This window comes from Lutra lutra, chromosome 9, assembly GCF_902655055.1.
Source record: "Lutra lutra chromosome 9, mLutLut1.2, whole genome shotgun sequence".
NCBI classification, from domain to species: domain Eukaryota; kingdom Metazoa; phylum Chordata; class Mammalia; order Carnivora; family Mustelidae; genus Lutra; species Lutra lutra.
This window is the reverse complement of record NC_062286.1, coordinates 99,076,164-99,097,749: the sequence shown is the minus strand read 5'-3', so window position 1 is coordinate 99,097,749 and position 21,586 is coordinate 99,076,164. Positions and strand designations below refer to the sequence as shown.

Below are 21,586 nucleotides of genomic sequence, written 5' to 3'. Positions count from 1 at the left end.
TATTAACATACCTAACTTTTTTTTTTTCCTTTAAATTGATTCACTGTTGACATATATTTTACAAAGTAAGTTTGGTAAACCAGTCATAAAAAGACAAACAATGTAGGATCCCACTTAGACGAGGTACGGAGAGGAGTCCAAATCATAGAGACAGAAAGTACAGCAGTGGTTTCTCCAAGTGAAGGGTGTTTTTTTGTTTTGTTTTGTTTTGTTTTGTTTTTGTTTTTTAACTAGGCATAAATTTCAGTTTTGCAAGAGGAAAAGAGTTCTGGAGACAGATGGTAGTGATGGTTGTACAATGGTGTGGGTATACACAGCCCCACTGAACTGTACATTTAAAAATGGTTAAGATGATAAATTTTTATGCTGTGTGTATTTTACCACAATAAGAAAAATTGGGGAAAAGGAAGTAAATGTAATATCTCTGCCGTCACTGGGGACTACACTAAATACAGCACCTATTTATTTATTTTATTTCATTTCATTTTATATTTAAAGATTTTATTTATTTACCTGACAGGGAAATATACAGCAAGAGAGGGAACACAAGCAGGGGGAGTGGGAGAAGGAGAAGCAGGCTTCTTGCAGTGCAAGGAGCCCAATGCAGGGCTGGATCCTGGACCCCAGGATCATGACCTGAGGCGAAGGCAGATGCTTAACGACTGAGCCACCCAGACACCCCTACAGCAGCTATTTAAAAGTTACTGAATATTAAAATAAAAACTGTGCCCCCATGTGAGACCTTGATATATCTAACTTTCTTTGGGAAATACTGTCAATTTTAATAAACCATAGAGAACTTAGAAAATATCAAAATTTTCCCACCAAATATGGCTGGGTTTTGTTTTTGAGCGCTTCACTGTGTCCCAGGACTGTAGCTCTTTGTTAGGGAGGCAGGCGATACAATGAATCTTAAGCCGTAATTAAGCCCCAGACAAAAGCACATTGGAAGCCAAGGCTCTGCTTTTGTGGTTATTTCTTGTTTTGTTGTGCTCTATTGATGGCCTCAGCATCCTACTCATGATAATTAACCCCATCAATTTGCCATGATTCATTCGATGACAATGTATTAAACACTAACTGTGTAAACAAGGAAAAACTATTCGTTTTCTTCAAAGTTGGGAAGGGCCACTGGAGACCTTCAAGGACCCAGGGCACAGGCTGTAGGAAGAGCTCTGAGTCTTCCTCAAGGTTGAGTTATCAGGGAGCATTTTGCTGGAAATCCAGGTAAGACCTGGCTGGAGCCTGTGACTCACCACTGCAGTTCCAAATCTGACGTGGTCTTTGTGGGTTACTCAGCCCCAAGTGCACTGCCAGGATTGGTCTGGAAGACAGGCAAAGCAAACAGGGGGTCTCCTTCCAAGACAGAATCACTTTCCACACCTTTCTAAAGCCTGATATAGGAGAGACTCCTTGTTAAGCGTCTGCCTTTGGCTCAGGCCACAATCCTAAGATCCTGGGATCAGCCCCATGTCAGGCTCCCTGCTCTGCAGGAAGCCTGCTTCTCCCTTTCCCACTCCCCCTACTTGTGTTCTCTGGATGTTTGTCTCTCTCTCTCTGTCAAATAAATAAAATATTAAAAAAAAAAAAAAAAAAAAGCCTGATGTAGGAGACCAAGTGTAGAGCCTGGAGCCAGGAATTGGAGAGTAGAGAAGAAGACAAAAGTCAAAAGCCAAGCTATATTTTAGGAGGTGGTGATAGTGCTTCCTTCAACCTATCCTGCTGACTTGGTCATCTAAATGTCCCCCCAATGTCCCAATTCACAAGGCCCATTGGTTCTATAAATGGAAACAAAACAGAATATCTAGATAAAATACAAGTGTAGCTTTTCCATGAAGGTAGACTGCATTTGGTAGCACCAAATTCCAAGGCAGACAAGGTCATGTTTGTGGGGAGGCACGCACACTCACACGTGCAGACATGCTTCTGCATAAGCCAGAGAACCATAAGAAGTGGTTTAGGAGAGCATTACTTTGCCTTATTTAATTCCAGAGGACTTGCTGTGGATTCCATGAGAGATTTTTCAAAGTTAGTTAATTAACTAAACTAACTCTTTTTCAGTTGAACACTTATCTAACTGTCTGCTTTAGAGAGAAAAATTAGCAGGACATTTGAAGTATTTAACTGAAAATGCTTTTGTCTTTAAAAAATAATCAAGGCTATCTTACCATGGTTGTTGATGTAAATAGTCCAAATATAATTGTTCAGGGGCGCTTGGGTGGCTCAGTTTGTTAAGTGGCTGCCTTCAGCTCAGGTCTTCAGGTCGTAATCTGGGGCTCCTGGGATACAGCCCCATGCAGGGCTCCGTGCTCAGCAGGGAGTCTGCTTCTCTCTCTCCCCCTGCCCCTCCCCCCATGTGTACGCTCTTTCTTTCTTTCACACATCAATAAATAAAATCTTAAAAAAAATAAAATCATTCAGCTTAATGAAGGTTTGCTTTTAACGCACACAGAGAAGGTTTGGCTTTTTATTTTTTGTGTCTACTTGTTTTGTCCCCGTGTCCTGAGCATAGAACCATCCAGAGCACTGCACCTGTGCTGAGACCCATTAGCCAAATGGGAGCTACCACCTTGTTGATGGTAAAAAATAATTTGGCCATATGCCTTGTACCTAGACCCCTAAAGCTTCATTTTTTGCCATCCAGTGGCTGAAGTAAGATTCTGATGTATAGAAGGTTGCTAGCTATATTCACTGCACCATTGTTTTTTCCTACAGATACAACCTACATCTAAGTTTTAGGTACTTTATATATTGCTGTCATTTGTTTGAAAAAAGAGTAGTTTATAAAGTCAAAGTCTAGTCCTCCTATGTGATGTTTGGGACCCTGGTCACGGGATGCTGCATTGATGATTAGGTCATGTCCTCTGGAGTTGTGGCTTAGGACAAGAAAGAGCATCGTTCGGAAAGTCTGCTGCAATTATTCTTCTCTGAGGTGAACTTGATTCTGTAACGTTGAATAAAAGTAGACCTAGTGTCTTTCTGCCCGTCCTATATTAGAACATGCTTTCTGCAATTTCTTGCTCCTGTGTAGGCTACTAACATGAGGCCCTGGGTATGAAGGGAATAGAGCCAAGTGGAAAGCCTGCTCTCATTCCACACTCAAAAGCGCCTTAAATTGGGTGTGACCAGAGTGTAGCTATTGCTGGAAAGCTGTGTTCCCAAGAGTGGGTGTGATAGCCACTGAGCTGCTTCGGAGCCGTGAGGCCCTGGTCCATTGGCATGGGACCAGATACAGTATCTGAGTTGCCCAGAGTTTGTTCTCTGCTCCTAGAGACACCTTGATGGGGGCCATTCTGTGGTTTGCCCAGTATTTTCACATGTGGTGTAGATCTCACTGAATCCGTACCTGAGCTTTATCTCTCCATGAAAGCAGGCCTAGATGCTTGGAAATAGTAAGAGTAGTTGAATAAATAAATGAATGTTGTACTCATAAACCCAGGGAGATGGTAGATATTTTCCCCAACGTATTATTTTGAGCAATTTCAAGCATTATAGGAAAGTTAAGAATAGTACTGTTCACCTAAATTCACCAGTTGTTGAAATTTTGCCACATTTTCTTTACCTCTGTATTCCTCCCCCTTTTCTTATTTTTGTTTGTTTTTATTTTGTTATTATGTTCAGTTAGCCAACATATAGTACATCATTAGTTTTTGAGATAGTGTTCAGTGATTCCTTAGTTATGCGTAATGCCCAGTGCTCATGCCAGCACATGTGACCTCCTCAATGCCCATCAACCTGTTACCCCCACGTCCCTCCACTCTGAAAAACAGTGTGGAGGTTCCTCAGGATTCCTTAAGAATAGGAGCTACCCTATGATCCTGCAATTGCACTACTGGGTATTTACCCCAAAGATACAGATGTAGTGAAAAGAAGGGGCACATGCACCCCCATGTTCATAGCAGCCATGTCCACAACAGCCTCCCCCACCTTTTTTTGGAAGGGAACGGGAGGCTGACCATTTGACATTTACTTTCCAACATTTTCACACTTTGGCCCTAAATTCTTCAGTTTGCATCTCTTAAGGACAAAAGCATTTTCCTACATAAATAACAGTACTACACTCAGTAAATTAAACATTAATACAATATTATCTGTTATATGCCCTTATTGAATATCCCCAGTTGTCCTTTATAGCTGTTTTTTATTCTGATGCCACATGTGATCAATTCCGTGCACTCAGTCGAGTTACCTCTCTTACATCTCTTTATTCTCCTTTTATCTATAATAATCCCACAGCCGTTTAAAAATTTTTCATGACATTGATATTTTGAGGAGTTCAGGCCAGTGGTTTTGCAGAAAGTCCCTGAATTTGGATTTCTCTGGTGGTTTTTTTCTTGTGTAGGTTCAGGTTAAACATGTTTGGGGGCAGGAAGATGACCTAGATGTTATTATGACCTTCTCAGAGCAAATATTAGGGGGACATGATACCAGGCACCTGATTATTGGAGGGGTTGATGCTAATGACATGGTTCAGATGGTGTCTCACAGGGGCAACTGGGTGGCTCAGTGGGTTCAATGTCTGCCTTCAGCTTAGGTCGTGATCTCAGGGTCCTGGGATCGAGCCCCACATCAGGCTCCCTGCTTGGCGGGAAGTCTGCTTCTCTCTCTCTCTCCTCTGTCTCTAGTTTGCTCTCTCTCAAGTTGATAAATAAAATCTTTAAAAAATAACAAGATGGCGTCTCACAGATTTCTGTGTTGTCAGGGTACCTTTCCTCTTCCTGATAAGTCATCTGTGGGCAGAGATTTGAAGACTGTGTATGTTCTATTCCCTCACAACCTTTCCCCTGCTGATGATTAGCACCCACTCAGCATTCTTGCTTATATCAGTTCTACACCATGCTGGAGGGGTTCTGTACCCCATGCAGATTAGAAAGGCGAAGCTCAAAGGGGAAGGTGGGGCTCACACAGTGGCCGGCCTCCTGTGACCATGTCATCATTAGAACCTCCTGAATTATATCACAACGACTTATCTTTTATAAACCAGGCATTCTTTGCCCCTCCCCCCATATATGTGGCAGACATCTGTTTAAAGAATCACTGGTTTCTATTATTCTCATCAGCTTCTGTTTTAGGTTGAATTCCCTCGATGCAGAGCCCTGTGCTGTGATTTACTGAGATAGGGTCTCAGGAGCAGCCTGGGAAAGGGTGAGCAGGGCCATCTGGGATGAGTAGGAAACCAGGCAGGGATCCGGGGGCAGCTGGAGGGTAACCTCAGCCTGATCCCACAGGGAATTCTGCCACATGACTAGCACCCGGGGTTGTCTCACCTCCAGGCAAGAAGGTCGTTTCTCTATGCCGTGTCTCAGTATGTCATTAGTGCATCTGCTCCCAGGGGAGCACAGAACTTTCCGGGTATGCGCAGGACAAGGGGGCAGCCAGCACCCATGGCAGCGGGGGCACAGGTCCCCAGTCTAGTAAAGGGGAACTGGGCAGGGTACCAACAGCGTCCAATACAGATTCATTTCCCTCATTCGTTCTTTCCTGAAGGTTGTCTCTAAGACAAGCCAGTCTGTCTTTTTTCACTCTTTCTTTCAACCTATCTTATAATAATATACTACCAACCTCAAATGTCTGATGGTGAAAGAAATGCATTAGCTTAGTCATTTGCAAAGACAAGATCTAATTTATGGTTGCTCCTTGATGAAGCCCCATGAATCTCATTCACTGTCTTCCTGTCTGGGCCCGGGCTTTTCAGGCTGAGGCTGGTTGTCAGGACAAAGACTCTTTACCTCTTGAACAGCTGAGGTTGTTCAAGGATGTGCCCGTTGCAGGAAGGAAGAAGTGTCCACATATTAATCACCGCCCACGTGAATGTTAGGATTGGTGTGTTAGAGATGGTAAAATTTGCTCTTGGTAAAATAGCACCAGGCTGAGATGGCAGGAATGGAGGGTTTACTTAGGACTGGAGAATTCTTTCCGGGGCATGTTAGCACCGTGTACCACCCCCCCCCCCCCCCCCCCGCAAAAAACCACCCCACCTCATTGGTTCTGAGTTCAAGAGCACATTTTGCTCTTCGATCTTAAGCAAATGCTCCCCAGACTGCTGCATCAGCATCTCCTGGAGCTTGTTAGAAATGCAGGGCCCCACCCCAGGACTGCGGAATCAGACCCTCTGGGGCTGAAACCAGGAATCTGCAGCTTAACAAACCCCAGGAGATTTCTGTTTGGCTCAAGCGCCAATCCAAGGCCATGGTTGTAAACTTGCCTGCAAGTTGGAATTGCCTGGGGAAATTTGTAAAATTCTGATGCCTGCATCCTGCCCCAAAAAGTGTCTGATTTATTTGATCTAGGGTGCAGTCTGGCCATCAAAACATGTTTAAGCTCCAGGCAGTTTTTATGGGCAGCCAGCGTTGAGAATCACTGCTCTCAAGTTGCCTCGTTTGCCTCATGGGAAAGGAATTTTAACAGCAGCTTCGTTTTGAAGAGTGCGTTCTTATAGCTGCAAAGATTCACTTCAGAATACCTGGAGGCCCAGGGCAGGGGGCGGGGGACGGGGAGCATTTGCAGAAGGAGAAACTGCTCTTTTTTAGCTCAGACGCTCCCATCTGGAAAGTGGTAGCAAAAGGTAAACTTTAAGGGGAGACAAATGTAAATCTTGAATGGAAGCATGAGATTCTTCAGATCTGTACAAAGTCAAGAATGTGCAGGGAAGACGTCGGGATGGGGGTCTCTGGCCAGCCGGTGCACTTATCCTTGTGGGAGTTGATACTGAGCCTGCTTCCCCCAAAGCAATCGATCGCCTTAGGTTGGCTTCTTCTGTATTCAGTCCCACCTCTTAGGAGTAGAGTGGTACACAGGGGAAGAGCACACATTTTTTTTTTTTTTTTACATTTTTCCCACTCTTGCTACCGTTTGTCTTTATCATCATTCGCAATGATGAAAACTTCATTCAGGCCACACATTTGGGTTTCTTGGGGTTTAGATGTTTGAAAACCATTAGAACCCTAAGCTGAACTTGCCCCTTCAAATGGGAGTGATCAGATCTGATGTTTTTCACTGGCCACTCCAAGACGGGGATAGATGACCAGCTCACTGAGACCCAGGGCATGGGAGAGGGATAGAGACACTAGAACCAAGCACTCTTGGGTTGGAATTCCTACCTGCTCACTCTTACCAAAGGCATGTCTTTGCCTTGAGCAAGTTACTTAAACAGTCTGGGCTTCCCGGTCCACCACCGTACCCACCCTGCCTTTTTTTTTTTTTTTTTAAACACTGGATTCCTGATACCTGCCTTTGGGGGCTGTTTTCAAGGAAATGAGAGAATGTTTGCCAAGGGCCTGGCACACAACAGACAGCACATAGATACAAGCTCGCCTGTGTTCATGATCTTACTTGTTACCTGCAGATTTGGAGGAACACCAGACCTCTTGAATTTCTAGCTCTGCCATTTCATGAGTGTTTATAATTCTGGGCAGCCCGATACCTTCTTGGGCCCCAGTTTTCTCATTCATAAGAAAGGAATTGCATACTCAGTCACAAGGTTAGTTTTGGCACCAAAGGCAGCTATGGAAATCCATAAGACTTTTTTTTTTTTACATTTTTTTTAAAGATTTTATTTATTTATTTGACAGACGGAGATCACAAGTAGGCAGAGAAGCAGGCAGAGAGAGAGGAAGGAAGCAGGCTCCCTGCTGAGCAGAGAGCCTGATTCGGGGCTCGATCCCAGGACCCTGAGATCATGACCTGAGCCAAAGGCAGAGGCTTTAACCCACTGAGCCACCCAGGCGCCCCAATAAGACATTTTTTAATTGAGATGTCATTCACACAGCATACCTTACTTAAACTGTATAATTCAGTGTTTTTCAGCACATTCACAGAGTTGTACAGCCATCACCACGTCTCCATCCAGAACATTCTCTTTACCTCAAAAAGGAAATCTATCCTAATTAGCAACCAGTACCCATCCTGCCCCTGCCCCCAGTCCCAGCAACCACTAATCTTTCTGTTTCTCTCTTGGTGTCTAGTTTGAATATTTTGTATAAGTGGAATCACACAACATTTGTGTCTAGCTGCTTCCACTTAGCATGAAGTCGTCACAGTTCATGCCATTTTGGAGTGTGGATCAGTACTCCATTCATAAACAGAATGAATGAATATTATGACTGAATAAAATTCCATTGTATGGGTAGACCACATTTTATTTGTCCATTCATTAGGTGATGGAAGTTTGGGCTGTTTCCACTTTATGGCAATAATGAACTCATGTTAGTATGATTTTATAAATAGCACAGCGTTATTCAACTGTGATGTTTTATTACAAATAATGGTAGTAACAAAAGTGCCTCGATGTGTGAAAAGAAATGAAATCCAGTTTATGTGGGTACAAAATGAGTGTGCATGAATGAGTGTGAATGTTTTGTTTTCACTTTTTGAGCATGCCACGGTGGTGCCCATGATATATGCTTTGGAGCCCTAGAACCTCATGCTACCCTATGGAACATAGCATTTAGGGCTCTTTGCTCAAATTGTGAAATGGTTTATGCCAGAAGACAGACTCGACAGAATTCAGAATGTTTAGAACCTTTTGAAAACTGGGTTAGAAATAGAAAGTCTGTTGGGTCTGTCAAATATTCTGTTTAATGGTATAGATATGGAGTGAGAGCTGATATGACGCCTTCCTCCAGAAAGCTTTCAGGCTAGAGGGGAAGACAAGCAAGGTGGGAATGAAAGAGGGAGTATGTGCTAGGACAGGTCAAGCCTAGAGACTGTAGGACGGTCTCCTTGTCAGAGAAATGGGGCTGCGGCCATTTGACCCCTGCCAATTCTCTTTCTCTTAGCATGGTAAGACATAAGGATGATGGCTATTCTGAAGAAAAGGATGTGAAGACCTGTCCGCGGGACTCTGGCTATGATAGCCTCTCCAACAGGCTCAGCATTTTGGACCGGCTTCTCCACACCCACCCAATATGGCTGCAGCTGAGTCTGAGTGAGGAGGAAGCAGCACAAATCCTCCAGTCCCAGCCTCCAGGGGTAAGACTCAGAATCTCAGGGAAACAGGTTGAGACAGGCAGGGCTGCTGCTTTCTTCAAGAGAAAGACCTGGAGTTCCAGAAAGTTCTTCCTAGGCTATAAGGAGCAAGCCTTCCAGTGTGCACCTGGGTCGCAGTGCAAGGGGATTATGGGATGTATGGAGGCAGCCCTGAGGAAAAGAGCCCTTCACAATTTGTCTTTCTGTCTTCATCAACTCAGTTACAGAGGGAGGTCCAGGACTGGGCAGGGTGACAGAGCATCTGGGTAATGAGGAGGTCCCCTGGCTGGAGGCCCTGGGCTAACTTCTTGGGCCTCAACACTGAGGATGAACCTGGTTTTGGGGTCCTCAGCTGCCCCTATTGTTTTCATTCTGAGCCTGGAAGCCCTGCCAGGGCTTAGCCATCCAACTTGGGACTTCAAAAGTTCCAAAGTTCTGTGTCCATAGGCTTGTCTGCTCTGGTTGCTGATGTAATCCTGTTTCTCTTGGGTTTCCTCAGTGACTTCCCACAGGGCTCATTGTCCAGTTATGTTTCTTCAGCTACTGTCTACCCAACACCAGTCTCTTAATCAAGACCACTCCACGACTCTATTAGAGGTTCCTCAAAAAATGTCATTCAGTAGTTGGTGTCCTATGCTGTTCAGTATGGTAGGCACTTGCCCTGTGTGGCTATTTAAATTTGCATTAATTAAATTAAATTAGAAATTCAGCTCCTCAGTTGCACTAGCCACATTTGAAGTGCTCACTAGCCACAGACAGCTGGAGGCTACCCCATAGGATGATGGTGTGGAGTATAAAATGTTTCCAACACAGGAAGTTGTATTGGACAGTGCTTATGCACCATATCTACTTCCCAAGAAAGGATAAATACAATAAATCACAGATAAAGTGAGACTCGGAACAACTCATGACAAGAGATAGAAACTAAGAAAAAATGGAGAAGCAAGGGAGAAAAGGGGCGGGGGGGGGGGGGGATCCTCCATCATAGCCAGCTGAGAATGTTGTGGCAATTAGGCACAAAAATAAACTTTCTTGAGTTTCCTATCAGCCAGAGCCTCTCTGTTATCATTTTTTGACTTATAAGTGAGTCTTTGTTTCTCATCAGACAGAAACAGACGGGACTGAGACTAATGTTGGAAACTGCTCAGGGTGACTAGGTGCACTATTTGATCATCTTTGTGGAAAATTCCTTGGCCAACATGCCAGGTCGTTGGCTCTAGTCTGGGTCTGTATGATCAGGACCCATGTCTATGGGGCCCCCACTTTTTGGAGGTCAAGTTGTTGGCTCCTGCATTTCTGCACAAACGTTCTGAAGAGGGAGGTCACCCTGTTGCTAAGCAACAGTTCCCTTCCTTTCCTGGCTTCCCTCCCAGTGTGTGGCGCGTCCGTTCCTGCTGAGACCTGTGGGGAACAAGTCAGGAAGAATGTTCTGTCTGTCTACCTACTTGATCCCTGGACAGACCTGCCTGACGAGGTAGGGCAAGCTGAGGGCAGGCGGAGGGCAGGTGGAGGAAGGGAGCAGCATGGGTCAGAATAGGCCAGAGTGCCCCAGAAGCAAGAATGCTGAAAAGAAGGAAAAGCAGGTGTGAGAGGAAGGAAGTCCTGCCATGGTATCATGGGTCCTTAATCCTCTCCATCCTAGGACAGGAATCGGCAGACTTTCTATAAAAGGCCAAAGTGTAAATATTTTTGGCTTTGTGGGCCATAGAATCTGTCAGAACCTCTCAGCTCTGCCTCATAGTGCAGCTGCAACCACAGACAGCATCTAAGTGAAGGAGTGTGGCTTTGTTTCAATAAAGCTTTATTTATAAAAACAGGCCGCATGATAGATTTGGTCTATAGGCCCGACTTTAACAATCTCTATTCTAAAAAGCTGCAGACATTCAGGAAATGAGACTTTACTCCCCCTGACCCCCTGGTTTCAGGGAGACCCCCACCTGCACAAAGGAACGAAACTTCTACTCCGCCAACCAACCCCTGGCTCCCAGCAGGGCTTTGGGCTTTTCTACCCATAGGGATAGTGTTTGAAATCTCTGTTTCAGTTTTAGGGTGTCCCAGAAGCACTGACTCCCAGAACTGGCTATTAGATGTATTCTGTCCCATGGCTGCCTCGCTGTGACTGCTGGGAGAGAAGAGAGAACTCAAAGGTCTTCCTAATTCCCTCTCAGCAGACACCCAATCCCCACAGCCGCCCTCCCACCTCCACCCAGAAGAATTTTCTTGGGAGATACTGACTGGACATATGGAGGGGAGTGAAGATGAGGTGAAATGATAATAAGGGAGCAGAGAGCATAGTGTCCGAATGCAGGGGAGAGAGAAGTAGTTAGAGAAGCAAGACAGGATAGGGTCCTTGGAGAAGGGCCATGTACTCCATCCAGAAGGGAACCAGAACTCAGCCACACTGTCTCACTGCACAATCTAGGGGACACTGTTTGATTTATAGCCTAGGGAATTGGTGCCCCCTGGAGTTGTGCAGTGCCTAGCATTATAGGGCATAGTTGCCTCTGCAGTGTCGGAGGCCAGAATGGCGGCTTGAGTTGGACAGTGGGAGTTGGGTTGGTTTAAAGCACACACCTGAAGACAGTATTAGAACCAGAAGAGAGATTGTCACAAATTGGGGTGAGTCAGGTGTAAATGGACCTGCAGCTCTGGTGTTGGCTTCTGGGAACCTCAAAGCATTACCTTCCTACCTCCCTAATGGGGCAGCCATTTTTAGCTCCAGCAATTATTTCACCATAACTGATCTTGCCATATCATGCTGTTTTCCAAGACAAGCTAGAAACTCTGATTTTAATTTTAAAAACCTGCTTTTTCACTCTTAGAAATAAGTTTAGTTTTCTTTCTCTCTCCTTTTTTTTTTTTTAAGATTCATCTGTTTATTTGAGAGAGAGAGAGTGTGGGGGGGGAGGGGCAGAAGGAGAACAGGAGAAGCAGACTCCACTAAGCATGGAGCCCGATGTGGGACTCGATCCCACAACCCCGGGATCATGATCAGGGCTGAAATTAAGAGTCAGATGCTCAACTGAACCACTCAGATGCCCCACAAATTTAATTTTCTCTCATAAATATACCCATGAGCCAAATTAGCCAGTGAACTCCCAATTCACCTCCTAGGGTTTAGCCATGTTACTCCTGTTTAGAATCTGGGTTCATCAACCACGGTACCCATGGAAGACGTGGGCTAGAGAACACATAACAAGAGCTATAAAACAATCACCAAACTGAAATTGCTTCTGCAGACTGAGGGAGCATTGGTCTCCTGGAGAAGATTCTGTCAAAGGGAAAGTAGGATTCTTTTGAAGCCAGTTATCAAAGGAAGGCAGCTGAGGCATGCTTGTTGAGAGTCCTTTTTGCTGGCAGTAGAGTGTCCCTGGTTGAGCCTTGAGGTTTAGTTATGAAGGGCATTCTAGTCGTGGACATCGCGTGTGCAGGAAATCACATGCTCAGCTTCTCACCTTCTAGATAGTTCCTAAGCTTGAATTTTTTTTCCCTCCACTAGATATTCCTGGTTCATAAATCCACCAAAATGCAGAAGAAGGTTCTCTCCCTTCGCCTACCCTGTGAATTTGGAGCCCCTCTCAAGGAATTTGCCATAAAGGAAAGCACGTACAGTAAGTGGTCACTGGATGGCGAAGTCCTGGTTGATGGGAGGGCCTCTGGTCACCCAAGCAAGTGGAATTGGACAGAGCTTGCCCTTCAGGACAGACAGACATGAATCTGAGTCCTGGCACAGTTACTACTTCACTCGGTGACTGGGCAGGTAACCTACCCAAGGAGCCTTGGTTTTCTTGTCAGGATAATGGGGTGATGGCAGCATCAGGGAGCTGTTAATGGTTTAAGTAAACAGCCTGTGTGCAGCCCACTGCTTGGCACATGGCAGGTTGGCTTTCTTGCCCCTCCCCAGTTAAGTAGAGCATGGATTTGGTTCTTAGGTTTACTGATGACTAACCCACAGGACAAGCTGTAGCGATTGGGCCTTTTTATGGGATGGCATGCGAAGGCATGTGTCTGCACATCTTTGTGAATTACCCTTGAGCGGACATGTTCCCTCCAGACAATCACTGTTCAGTTGTCTGTTAAATGCCCCTCATCAGAGGCAGAATCCAGCCCTCTGAAAAGAAATTAGCCGGCAGAAGTTTTTAAGGGAGAAAGGTGGCTTTGGTTTTCTTTCTGCTATTCAGCAATCCCTGAAAATGTGGTCTCAGGAGGCCATGTTTTAAATACAAAAGGGAACACATAGTGCTGATGTATTGGCAGCTTCCGGGAAGGGATCTGCTGTGACTCTGTGCCCCAAAGGGGAAGGCTTCATCAGAGCAGGAGATGAACCATGAAAGACCATGGACTCCGAGAAACAAACTGAGGGTTTTAGAGAGGAGAGGGGTGAGGGGATGAGTTGGCTCAGTGATGGGTATTAAGGAGGGCACGTATCACATGGAGCACTGGGTGTTACACACAAACAATGAATCATGGAACACTCCATCAAAAACTAATGATGTACTGTATGGTGACTAATGTAACATAATAAAAACAAAGAAAGAAAGCAAGCATGGGTTAACAAGCTGAGACAGGAAGGCCAGGAGTGGTGAGTTTGGAAGCCCAGCGACTCTCTCTATAGCAAGACTGAGGCCACGATGTTCTCTTGCTCCCCAGTTTCCACCTAAGCAAGCCTCAGTCCCCACTTTTTTTTTTTTTGATCACTGAAATCCAATGTTATTTTATTACTTTTATCTTCCCCCACAAAACGTCTCATTTTTTTTTTCAGCATAACAGTATTCATTATTTTTGCACCACACCCAGTGCTCCATGCAATCCGTGTCCCTCTACAATACCCACCACCTGGTGCCCCCAACCTCCCACCCCCCACCCCTTCAAAATTCTCAGATCGTTTTTCAGAGTCCATAGTCTCTCATGGTTCACCTCCCCTTCCAATTTCCCTCAACTCCCTTCTCCTCTCCATCTCCCCTTGTCCTCCATGCTATTTGTTATGCTCCACAAATAAGTGAAACCATATGATAATTGACTCTCTCTGCTTGCTCAGTCCCCACTTTTGAAGAAAGTGAAGGTTCTGAGGTCAGTTGAAGAGCAGGGAAGGGATTATACTCAGCCTGGAGTTCATGGTCTCCTCTAGACTCCTGAACCTTCATGGAGTTTAGAGGAGACATTTCCAGCAGAAGTGAAACCTGTCAGCCTCTTTGAGGTCAGCCTCAGGTTCAGCTGTCAACCTGGACCTTGTGATGTGTTCCCTCCAGGTTTCACAAGGTTACTGATGCCCAGGAAAACCTCCATGAGCGGTCAGTGACCCTGGTGTGTGACTCATACCAGTGAATTTACATGAGGAGGTAATCACAAGATAGATTGCAAACCCTCCATTCTAAAGACAATGGATAAAAATTTAAGTGAGGAAAGTCAACGCTGCAGTAGCTTTTGGAAGTTGGCTAGCCAAGAAGTGATAGATCTAACTGGTCTTTACATCCCTTCTCATATCCAGAGTGAAGCGTGGTAAGTTAGCCTGGAAACCTCCTTCTAGCCCCCCTACAGTAAGTACAGTTAGTGTTTGCACTTTAAAGCTTTCTTGGTGTTCATCTTAGCTGCCTCCTGGCTGAAGATTTTTCCTCCGTATTGTGTCAAGATTTGTATCAGTTCCCTCTTCCTATCCAGAGGACTTGCCGTGGTTGAAAAAGTTGGTCTGAGCAAAGCATTCCCTTGTGACTAGTTACCACAGGTCTTGGTCCCACCATGATGGCCCTTCCTGGCCAGGGCCTAGCTTCTGTGCAAATGGAGGTGGATTGAGAAAGGAAGGACTTGATAGAAACACAGATACCTTGTCATAACATCTGGACAATATGGTTTAATAGTAAAGACCAGCTCATATTTGTATAGACTGCTTTCACATGAATCACCCCATTCTTTCTTTTTTTTTTTTTCTTTAGAAAAGATTTTTTTTTTTTAATTTTTTATGCATCACCCCATTCTTAAGTTAATTTAATTGTATTTTACTTTTTTAGGTACTAAACAGATTTTACTTGCCTAAATGGTATTATGGCAAAAGGAACACCACATGAGTACGATACTGTGGTTCTAAAAGTGGCCTCCCACAGGGAAACTGGTTAACAATTCGGATGCCACTATACATGGATACCGGACTTGAACAATGAAGTAAATGATGGCGGATGGTGGGAGCCATGTTTTTCACTGTTGGAGGGGGAGGTTATAGACTAGAATGATCCATGTGGTAAGGATTAGTGTTGGAGACATCAGTAAGAACTCATTTTTCTCTTGATATTGATACAGACAGCTACATGCAGGGAATATCAGTATTCAAATGTATTTACATAGGTTAGTACACTCATGTATTTCTTTGGTCTGTCAGCTGAGAGAATGACACCTAAGAGAAAGTAGCAACCAGCACACCTAATGCCCAGATCTTGGTGTTTATTTACTTTTTTTAAATTAAATTTGTCTTGGTTAACACACAGTGTAATATTGGTTTCTGGAGTAGAATTTCGTGATTCATCACTTACATACAATTACTCCATGTTTTAAAATTTCAGTTTCCACTCCTACCTTTCTGAGAGAGAGGGAAAGTGCTATTCTTGTCCATTGTTCAGATGAGAAAACCAAGGCTCGGAGAGGTTAGCCTACCCCCACATCGGCTTCCCCTTACTTAATTAGTTAAACTGTGGTGCACGTGCATGTTTCTTTTTCTGTCTGTCTGTCATGGTGTATGTGTAGAGGCATAGGTGTGTTTGGGGTGCTATAGAGATACTAAATAAGCAATAAAACAACATATGCAGATAATAAACAATGTAAGTGATGATTCGGAGTGTCATAAGAGGGAGAAAAACTGATTGAGAAACCGAGGAGATCTTCACAAGGCTGAGGCTATTTGGAATGTTTTTGGAAGGATGACTGCCTGAGTGGCATTTTGGCAGACACGGCATGAAGTGTGGTTGGCAAATATGTAAGTATCTAAAGTCAAACCCTCACTGTCCTGCCGTTGGGAACATGTGCAGGATGGTTCACTGTCTTGCCAGCTCATGGTTGCTGGGAAGCTTGTGTACTTAGTGGTGGCAGGTAGGGGCACTCAAAGTAAATGGGTTTTAGAATCTTCCCTGCTGAATTTACCCCAGAGCTAATTTACTAGAACCTTGTGTTTTTCTCCACGCTTTGTACTCCTTTGGCTTTGTGTCTTAACCAGAGGTGGCCTATTTTGGAAAAGAGGAATGTGACCCAGTAGGTTTACCGATCTACCCAAAGAGGGTCAAGGGCAGCAGGGGCTTTGGTGTTTCCCCAGCACTGTGGTATGCTCATGGCCTTGCAGGCTGGCCTGACCAGCCCCTTGCCCCTTCCCCAACTTCGTGTTTGAATTTTTTTTTTTTTAAGATTTTATTTCTTTATTTGACACAGAGAGAGAACACAAGCAGGAGGAGCAGCAGGCAGAGGGAGAGAGAGAAGCAGACTCCCTGCTGAGCAGGGAGCCCAATGTGGGACTCAACCTCAGAACCCTGGAATCATGACCTGAGCTAAAGGCAGATGCTCAATGGACTGAGCCACCCAAGTACCTCATGTGTTTAAATTAAAAAAAAAAAAAAAAAAAAAAAAAAAAAAGGATAGTTGTGCAATTTGTGCCTGTGCTGGTCTGTTTACCAAGCACTAGAGCATGAGTCAGGGCCTGGACTTCTAGGCCATGGACTCTACTGGTCTGTTTCTGGGTGACACACATCCTCGCCGCAGCTGGTTCTGATAAGCTGCACAGCAGCTGGTTTGAGAGCACAGAGAGGGTCCTACACATGCAGCAAACAACAGCAGAGGACCTTTCCTTTCCCAAAATAATTCTCCGGGACTCTCAGCTGGTTTCTGAAATCTTCTCTTTTGCAGCCTTTTCCCTGGAAGGCTCAGGAATCAGTTTTGCGGATTTATTCCGGCTCATTGCTTTCTACTGCATCAGCAGGTAAGACTCTACACCTCTTACGATCTCAAGCACCTGCTTAGTGCATGTGTAATGGCCTCAGGGTTTCTGGATGAAAGCTGGGCAGAGGGGTCTGGGAGATGTCCCTGGAGGGATTGATTATGAATTAAAACAGTCACCAAGTCCCCTCTGCCAGGTAGTGTCAAAATACTATGCTGGCCCATTCAAATTAATATGCCCATGTCTTCAAGCTATGCCCTTGACTTCTTTCACCTAGACCTGTCAAGCAGGAAAACAGACACACGTGTACACATATGTGCACATAGGCACACACATAAAGGGACCCACGATGAAGACCCCTAACATTTAAAGGTCCCTGATAATGTTTCTGCAAACTCTCCAAGGGATGCTGGAAATATGGGCTCCATAAATCAGCCCATAATCTTGCATCACTGTTCTCCAGGCCCACTCAGTGCTCATGCCCTCATGCAACTGTGTTAGACTACAAGTAGTTCGGCCCCAAATCCCCATGTTAGTGTGGAGAATCTGTGAGTCGTTGAAGGTGCTCCCTGTTTCTTTCCTTTCTAGCCATCATAGTTTTTCAAGTGGAGTGTTCTTTTGATGACTCAGAATCCATAGTCTTCATCTGCAGAGACCGACATGACCTCCACGCAGGCCCCCTTGGCTTCTCTGTATGCCTGTTGCAGCCATAGAGCACAGACAGGCATACATGCCTGGGGTCTTTCCAAAGATCATGTCTCCTAGCCATCCCAGTCTGAAGTGGAAAAGCTTGTTTGGGGTTCCTTTCCTTGATATTAATTTAAGGGTCGAGTCCATTCTCAAAGACAGAGTTAGATGTTGGTCATACCTGTTGGTCTAGACCCTCCCAGGGGAAGGCACTGAGCCGTTGACCCCTAGACGTCACCACACAGGTAAAGCCACACCGTCAATGGCCTGAGGGTGGGGAGGAACTTACAGTGGGGACCTGCAGGGCTGATCACCCAGGGGAGGAAGCCAAGGAGTTGGACCCAGTGGGCAAGAGCTCTTGGCCTGTGTAAGGGTGAATATCTCCTGCCCAGAAAGAAGAAGAAGCCAGTGCAGGAGCCCCCACTGGCTCCAGGATTTCACACCTGCTCTGGTTGGAGGCCAACCAGCTCCCGAAAGTGAATTTCGACACTAGCGTGTTGATTGGAGGTGGAGTTGGCTTACTCTGCAGAATTGGTTTTTGACTGTCCTGTTGTGAAAAATTGTTACACCTATAACATAGTATTTGGAACAGCGTATGAAAGATACCATCTCTCCCCTCAGTATTCATAAGAGGCTGGTTAACCTGACGTCCAGGGCTGTTTGATGGTTGAAGGAGATAAAGCACATGAAAGCCTTTCCTACACTACAAAGCATGGTCCCAATATAAGATGCTGATAGAAAAATCCCCACATTAATATTTTGTGATCAGAGAGCCCTGAGATTCGTTTTCCTATTTTTTCCCCCTCCAAATGCAAAAGGCAAAAGTTCTTCATGTTTTTGTTTCTCCTCCAATGCTTTACATTACTCGTTTACCTGAATCAGTGTTCTTAGGCAACAGTACCTGATTTGACCCAGTCTGACTGCAATATTTTCGAAATGCTCTAGTTGGTTACTGGTACGTAAATGTATTCACATAGAGAACGTGGTTGGGCTGTCAGCCCTGGTGTCCTCCAGCCCCCCGGAATGCATATGCACGGGTGCACTAGGCTAGAGAATTCATGAATCAGTCAGCATGTGACTGGTCACATCAGGAAGGTAGCTGAAGAGTTTGGCTGAGGACACAAATGAGATGCAGACCTTGACCACGAATGCCTGGGAGCTCGCTGTCAGTTCAACAACCTTAGTGTCATGGAGAGCACTGCCCCACAAAGATTTATGCACACTAGAGTCACCTGGAATCTTGTTAGAATGCAGATTCCATTCAGGGGGTCCAGAGCAGCGTTGGCGAGTCTGCATTTCCAACAGTCTCCTGGGTCACGAAGCCAATGCTGCTGGTTCTGCAATTACACTTCGAGTCACAAAGAGCTAGAGGAAATAATAGTTCTTAATTATCATTGATTAAGGTTAATGGTATTTTCGGGGGCTTTCTATATAGGCGCTAGGCACCATATTTATATCATTTCTAATCCTCATGGCAACTCTGAAATTAGGATCGTGAAGACACCATGGCTCAGAGAGTGGGACACTTACCACACTTGTTCAATTAATATGTGGCAGAAATTGGATTTAAACCCAGTCCTACCATGATGCCAGAGCTCATATCTTGCCACTGTACAGCACCCCTCCATGGACCTTGGGGTCCAGTGTAATTGGGTTCCTGGCCCCACTTAATTCCACATCAGCTCTGTGGGTGGGTACAGAGACCTCTGCATCTATGCCGTCCTGTGCTCCTGACCCACAGAATGCAGGACCTCAGAGCTGCTTCCTAGGGGCCTGGGTGGGTACAACGTGAGTTATAGTGCTTGGCGCAGTAGTAAGTACTCAAGAGTTAGTTCTCCTCTGCTTTAGAAACATGACATACAGAGGTTTAGAAACAAGACATACAAAGGTTCAAAAGTAAATTCTGTGTGTCCTAAAACTCTTGAGTGAAACATTTATACCTAAGCTGGCTTTATTTTGTCCGTTACGTAGGTTTTAGATTCAGGGCTCCTTTTCTTAACAGGATAAAGAGAGAGGGAAGTGACTCTGTGTGTGCGTATGTGTGTGTGTGTGAGAGAGAGAGAGAGAGAGATTGAGAGAGAGAGAGAGAGAGAGGAGATGCTATCTTGTGCCCTTAGCTGGTGCCATGGAAAAGGACTCACGGGCAACATCTAATGTTCCAGTAGATCAAAGCTGAAAAACACCCATTAGTGAAATACAGGTGTGGTTTCCTGTCATACGTGCCCTTAAGAAAAACCAGCCATGTGACGTTTAGGCTCCAGGTACTGCACTGGGCAAGATAAAGGCTTAAAATAAACAGAGGTTGGTTTTGTCCTGTGTGGCTTTCCCCCAAATTGTCTAAAGAAGGAAGATTTTAATTAAGTTTTTGCAGCCGTAGAAACATATATTTATATGATGCTCTGGTGTTACAAAGTTCTGCTTCCCATTAATCTTCCTTTAAGATTATAATCTGAGTCATTGCCTCTCCCCTGGTCGGGCAGCAACTATTACAGACGCTGCCATCCCCCCCAAGGCTCCGCCTGCTTCATCCAGAAAGGATGCAAGAGGACAAGAAGAAGCAGGTGCTCACACCATTTGGAGGGAGACAAAAGGATCCCTGGAAACAGGGGGTGACCCAGGCTTGACAGCTCAGGAAAGAGCTGCCTCTTGACTGCCACCCCCTAATATTTATGTGAACGCTATATTGGAGGCAGTGCGATAAATGACATTGTGTTCGTGTTTTGCTCTTTTCATCGACCTTACTAATTTGTTATTCATTGTCAACAGCTTCAGGGGTTCCAGAATTCTCTAGTCATCCACATTTAATCTGATTCTGTTTAGAATGTTGCCTAATCTTACTGTAAACAAGTTGTTTGGGATAGTTATTCTCTTCAGTGGAGGTTTTCACAGTCTCTTGTGTAGACAAAATACAGGCAGAAGCTCTACATTTTGTCCCTCACTTACTGCACCTCAGCCATGATGGCCTCCTTGCTGTTCTTCAGATATACCAGACCCTCCCCCACCACAAGGCCTTTGCACCTGCTGCTTCCTATGCCTAAGAAGTTCTTTCTTTCATGGTTCGTACCCTGATCCATTTAAATCTTCACTCAAATGCTACCTGTTCATGGGGCCTTCTCTGGCCAAGTGTCACTCTTGAATACTCTTTGTTATTCCCCTTTTGCACATATATTAAAATCTGTGGCACACATCCCTTTCTCCTGTTCTATAAACTGCATATTTGTTCATTGTCTTTTGGTGTTCACTGGAGTGACGCTCCGTGTAGGCAGGCAGGGTCTTTTGTCTGTTATCAGCACCTACAACAGTGTCTGGCACATCATAGATGATCATAAACATTTGTTGCATGAATGAGTAAATTCCTTTTTTTAAAAAAGATTTATTTATTTATTTATTTATTTGAGAGAGAGCATGAGCAGAGGGAGGGGCAGAAGGAGAGGGAGAGAGAGCCCACAAGCAGACTCGCCACTGAGTGCAGAGCCTGATGCAGGGATTGATCCCAAGACCCTGAGGTCATGACCTGAGCCAAGAGTCCAATGCTGAACCAACTGAACCACCCAGGTGCCCCCAAGTTCTTTTTTTGTAAGACCAATACCACCACTGAAACAATTTCTTTTTGGATAAGTCACCATTGTTATTGCATATTCATTCATTCGTTTATTCAAAACAGGCTTTCTCCCTGTCATTATCAGGCATGGCATTGTGTGAGCCCTGGGGTGTGGGGAGCCACCAATGCTACCCACTTGTATATTAAAATGAGCAGATGTTTGTTAGGTTTGCTTTTGCCCTTTCAGAGAAAGAAAGAGTTCGTGGTCCATGCATGTACTCGTGGTGGCACTATTTGCTGGCCGTGGAAGGACCCTTGTGCCAGCTCAGTTCAGCTTCTTCCTATTGAGCCTGTTGGTCTATGATGTTGGGTGCTTGTGTTTGCTGGTGCACACATGGTGCCATGCTTCTTGGGGCCAGGGTTGTTGCATGAAGTCCTTTCCATTTGCCTCCCTCCTCAGAGCGTGGTGCAGGGGTGGCAGC

At 45.0% G+C, this 21,586-nt stretch overlaps 1 protein-coding gene across 11 annotated transcripts in view; it reads left to right on the top strand.

Moving 5' to 3' along the window:
* The window catches only part of RIN2 (Ras and Rab interactor 2), a 243,456-nt gene that overhangs the window by 190,988 nt on the left and 30,882 nt on the right, over positions 1 to 21,586 (top strand). For all 11 annotated transcript variants that reach the window (XM_047744491.1, XM_047744490.1, XM_047744492.1 and 8 more), the window contains 3 exons: positions 8,778 to 8,970; positions 12,467 to 12,578; positions 16,846 to 16,918. In XM_047744491.1, coding sequence (XP_047600447.1) covers positions 8,778 to 8,970; positions 12,467 to 12,578; positions 16,846 to 16,918 — 378 coding nt within the window. The remainder of the gene's footprint in view (positions 1 to 8,777; positions 8,971 to 12,466; positions 12,579 to 16,845; positions 16,919 to 21,586) is intronic.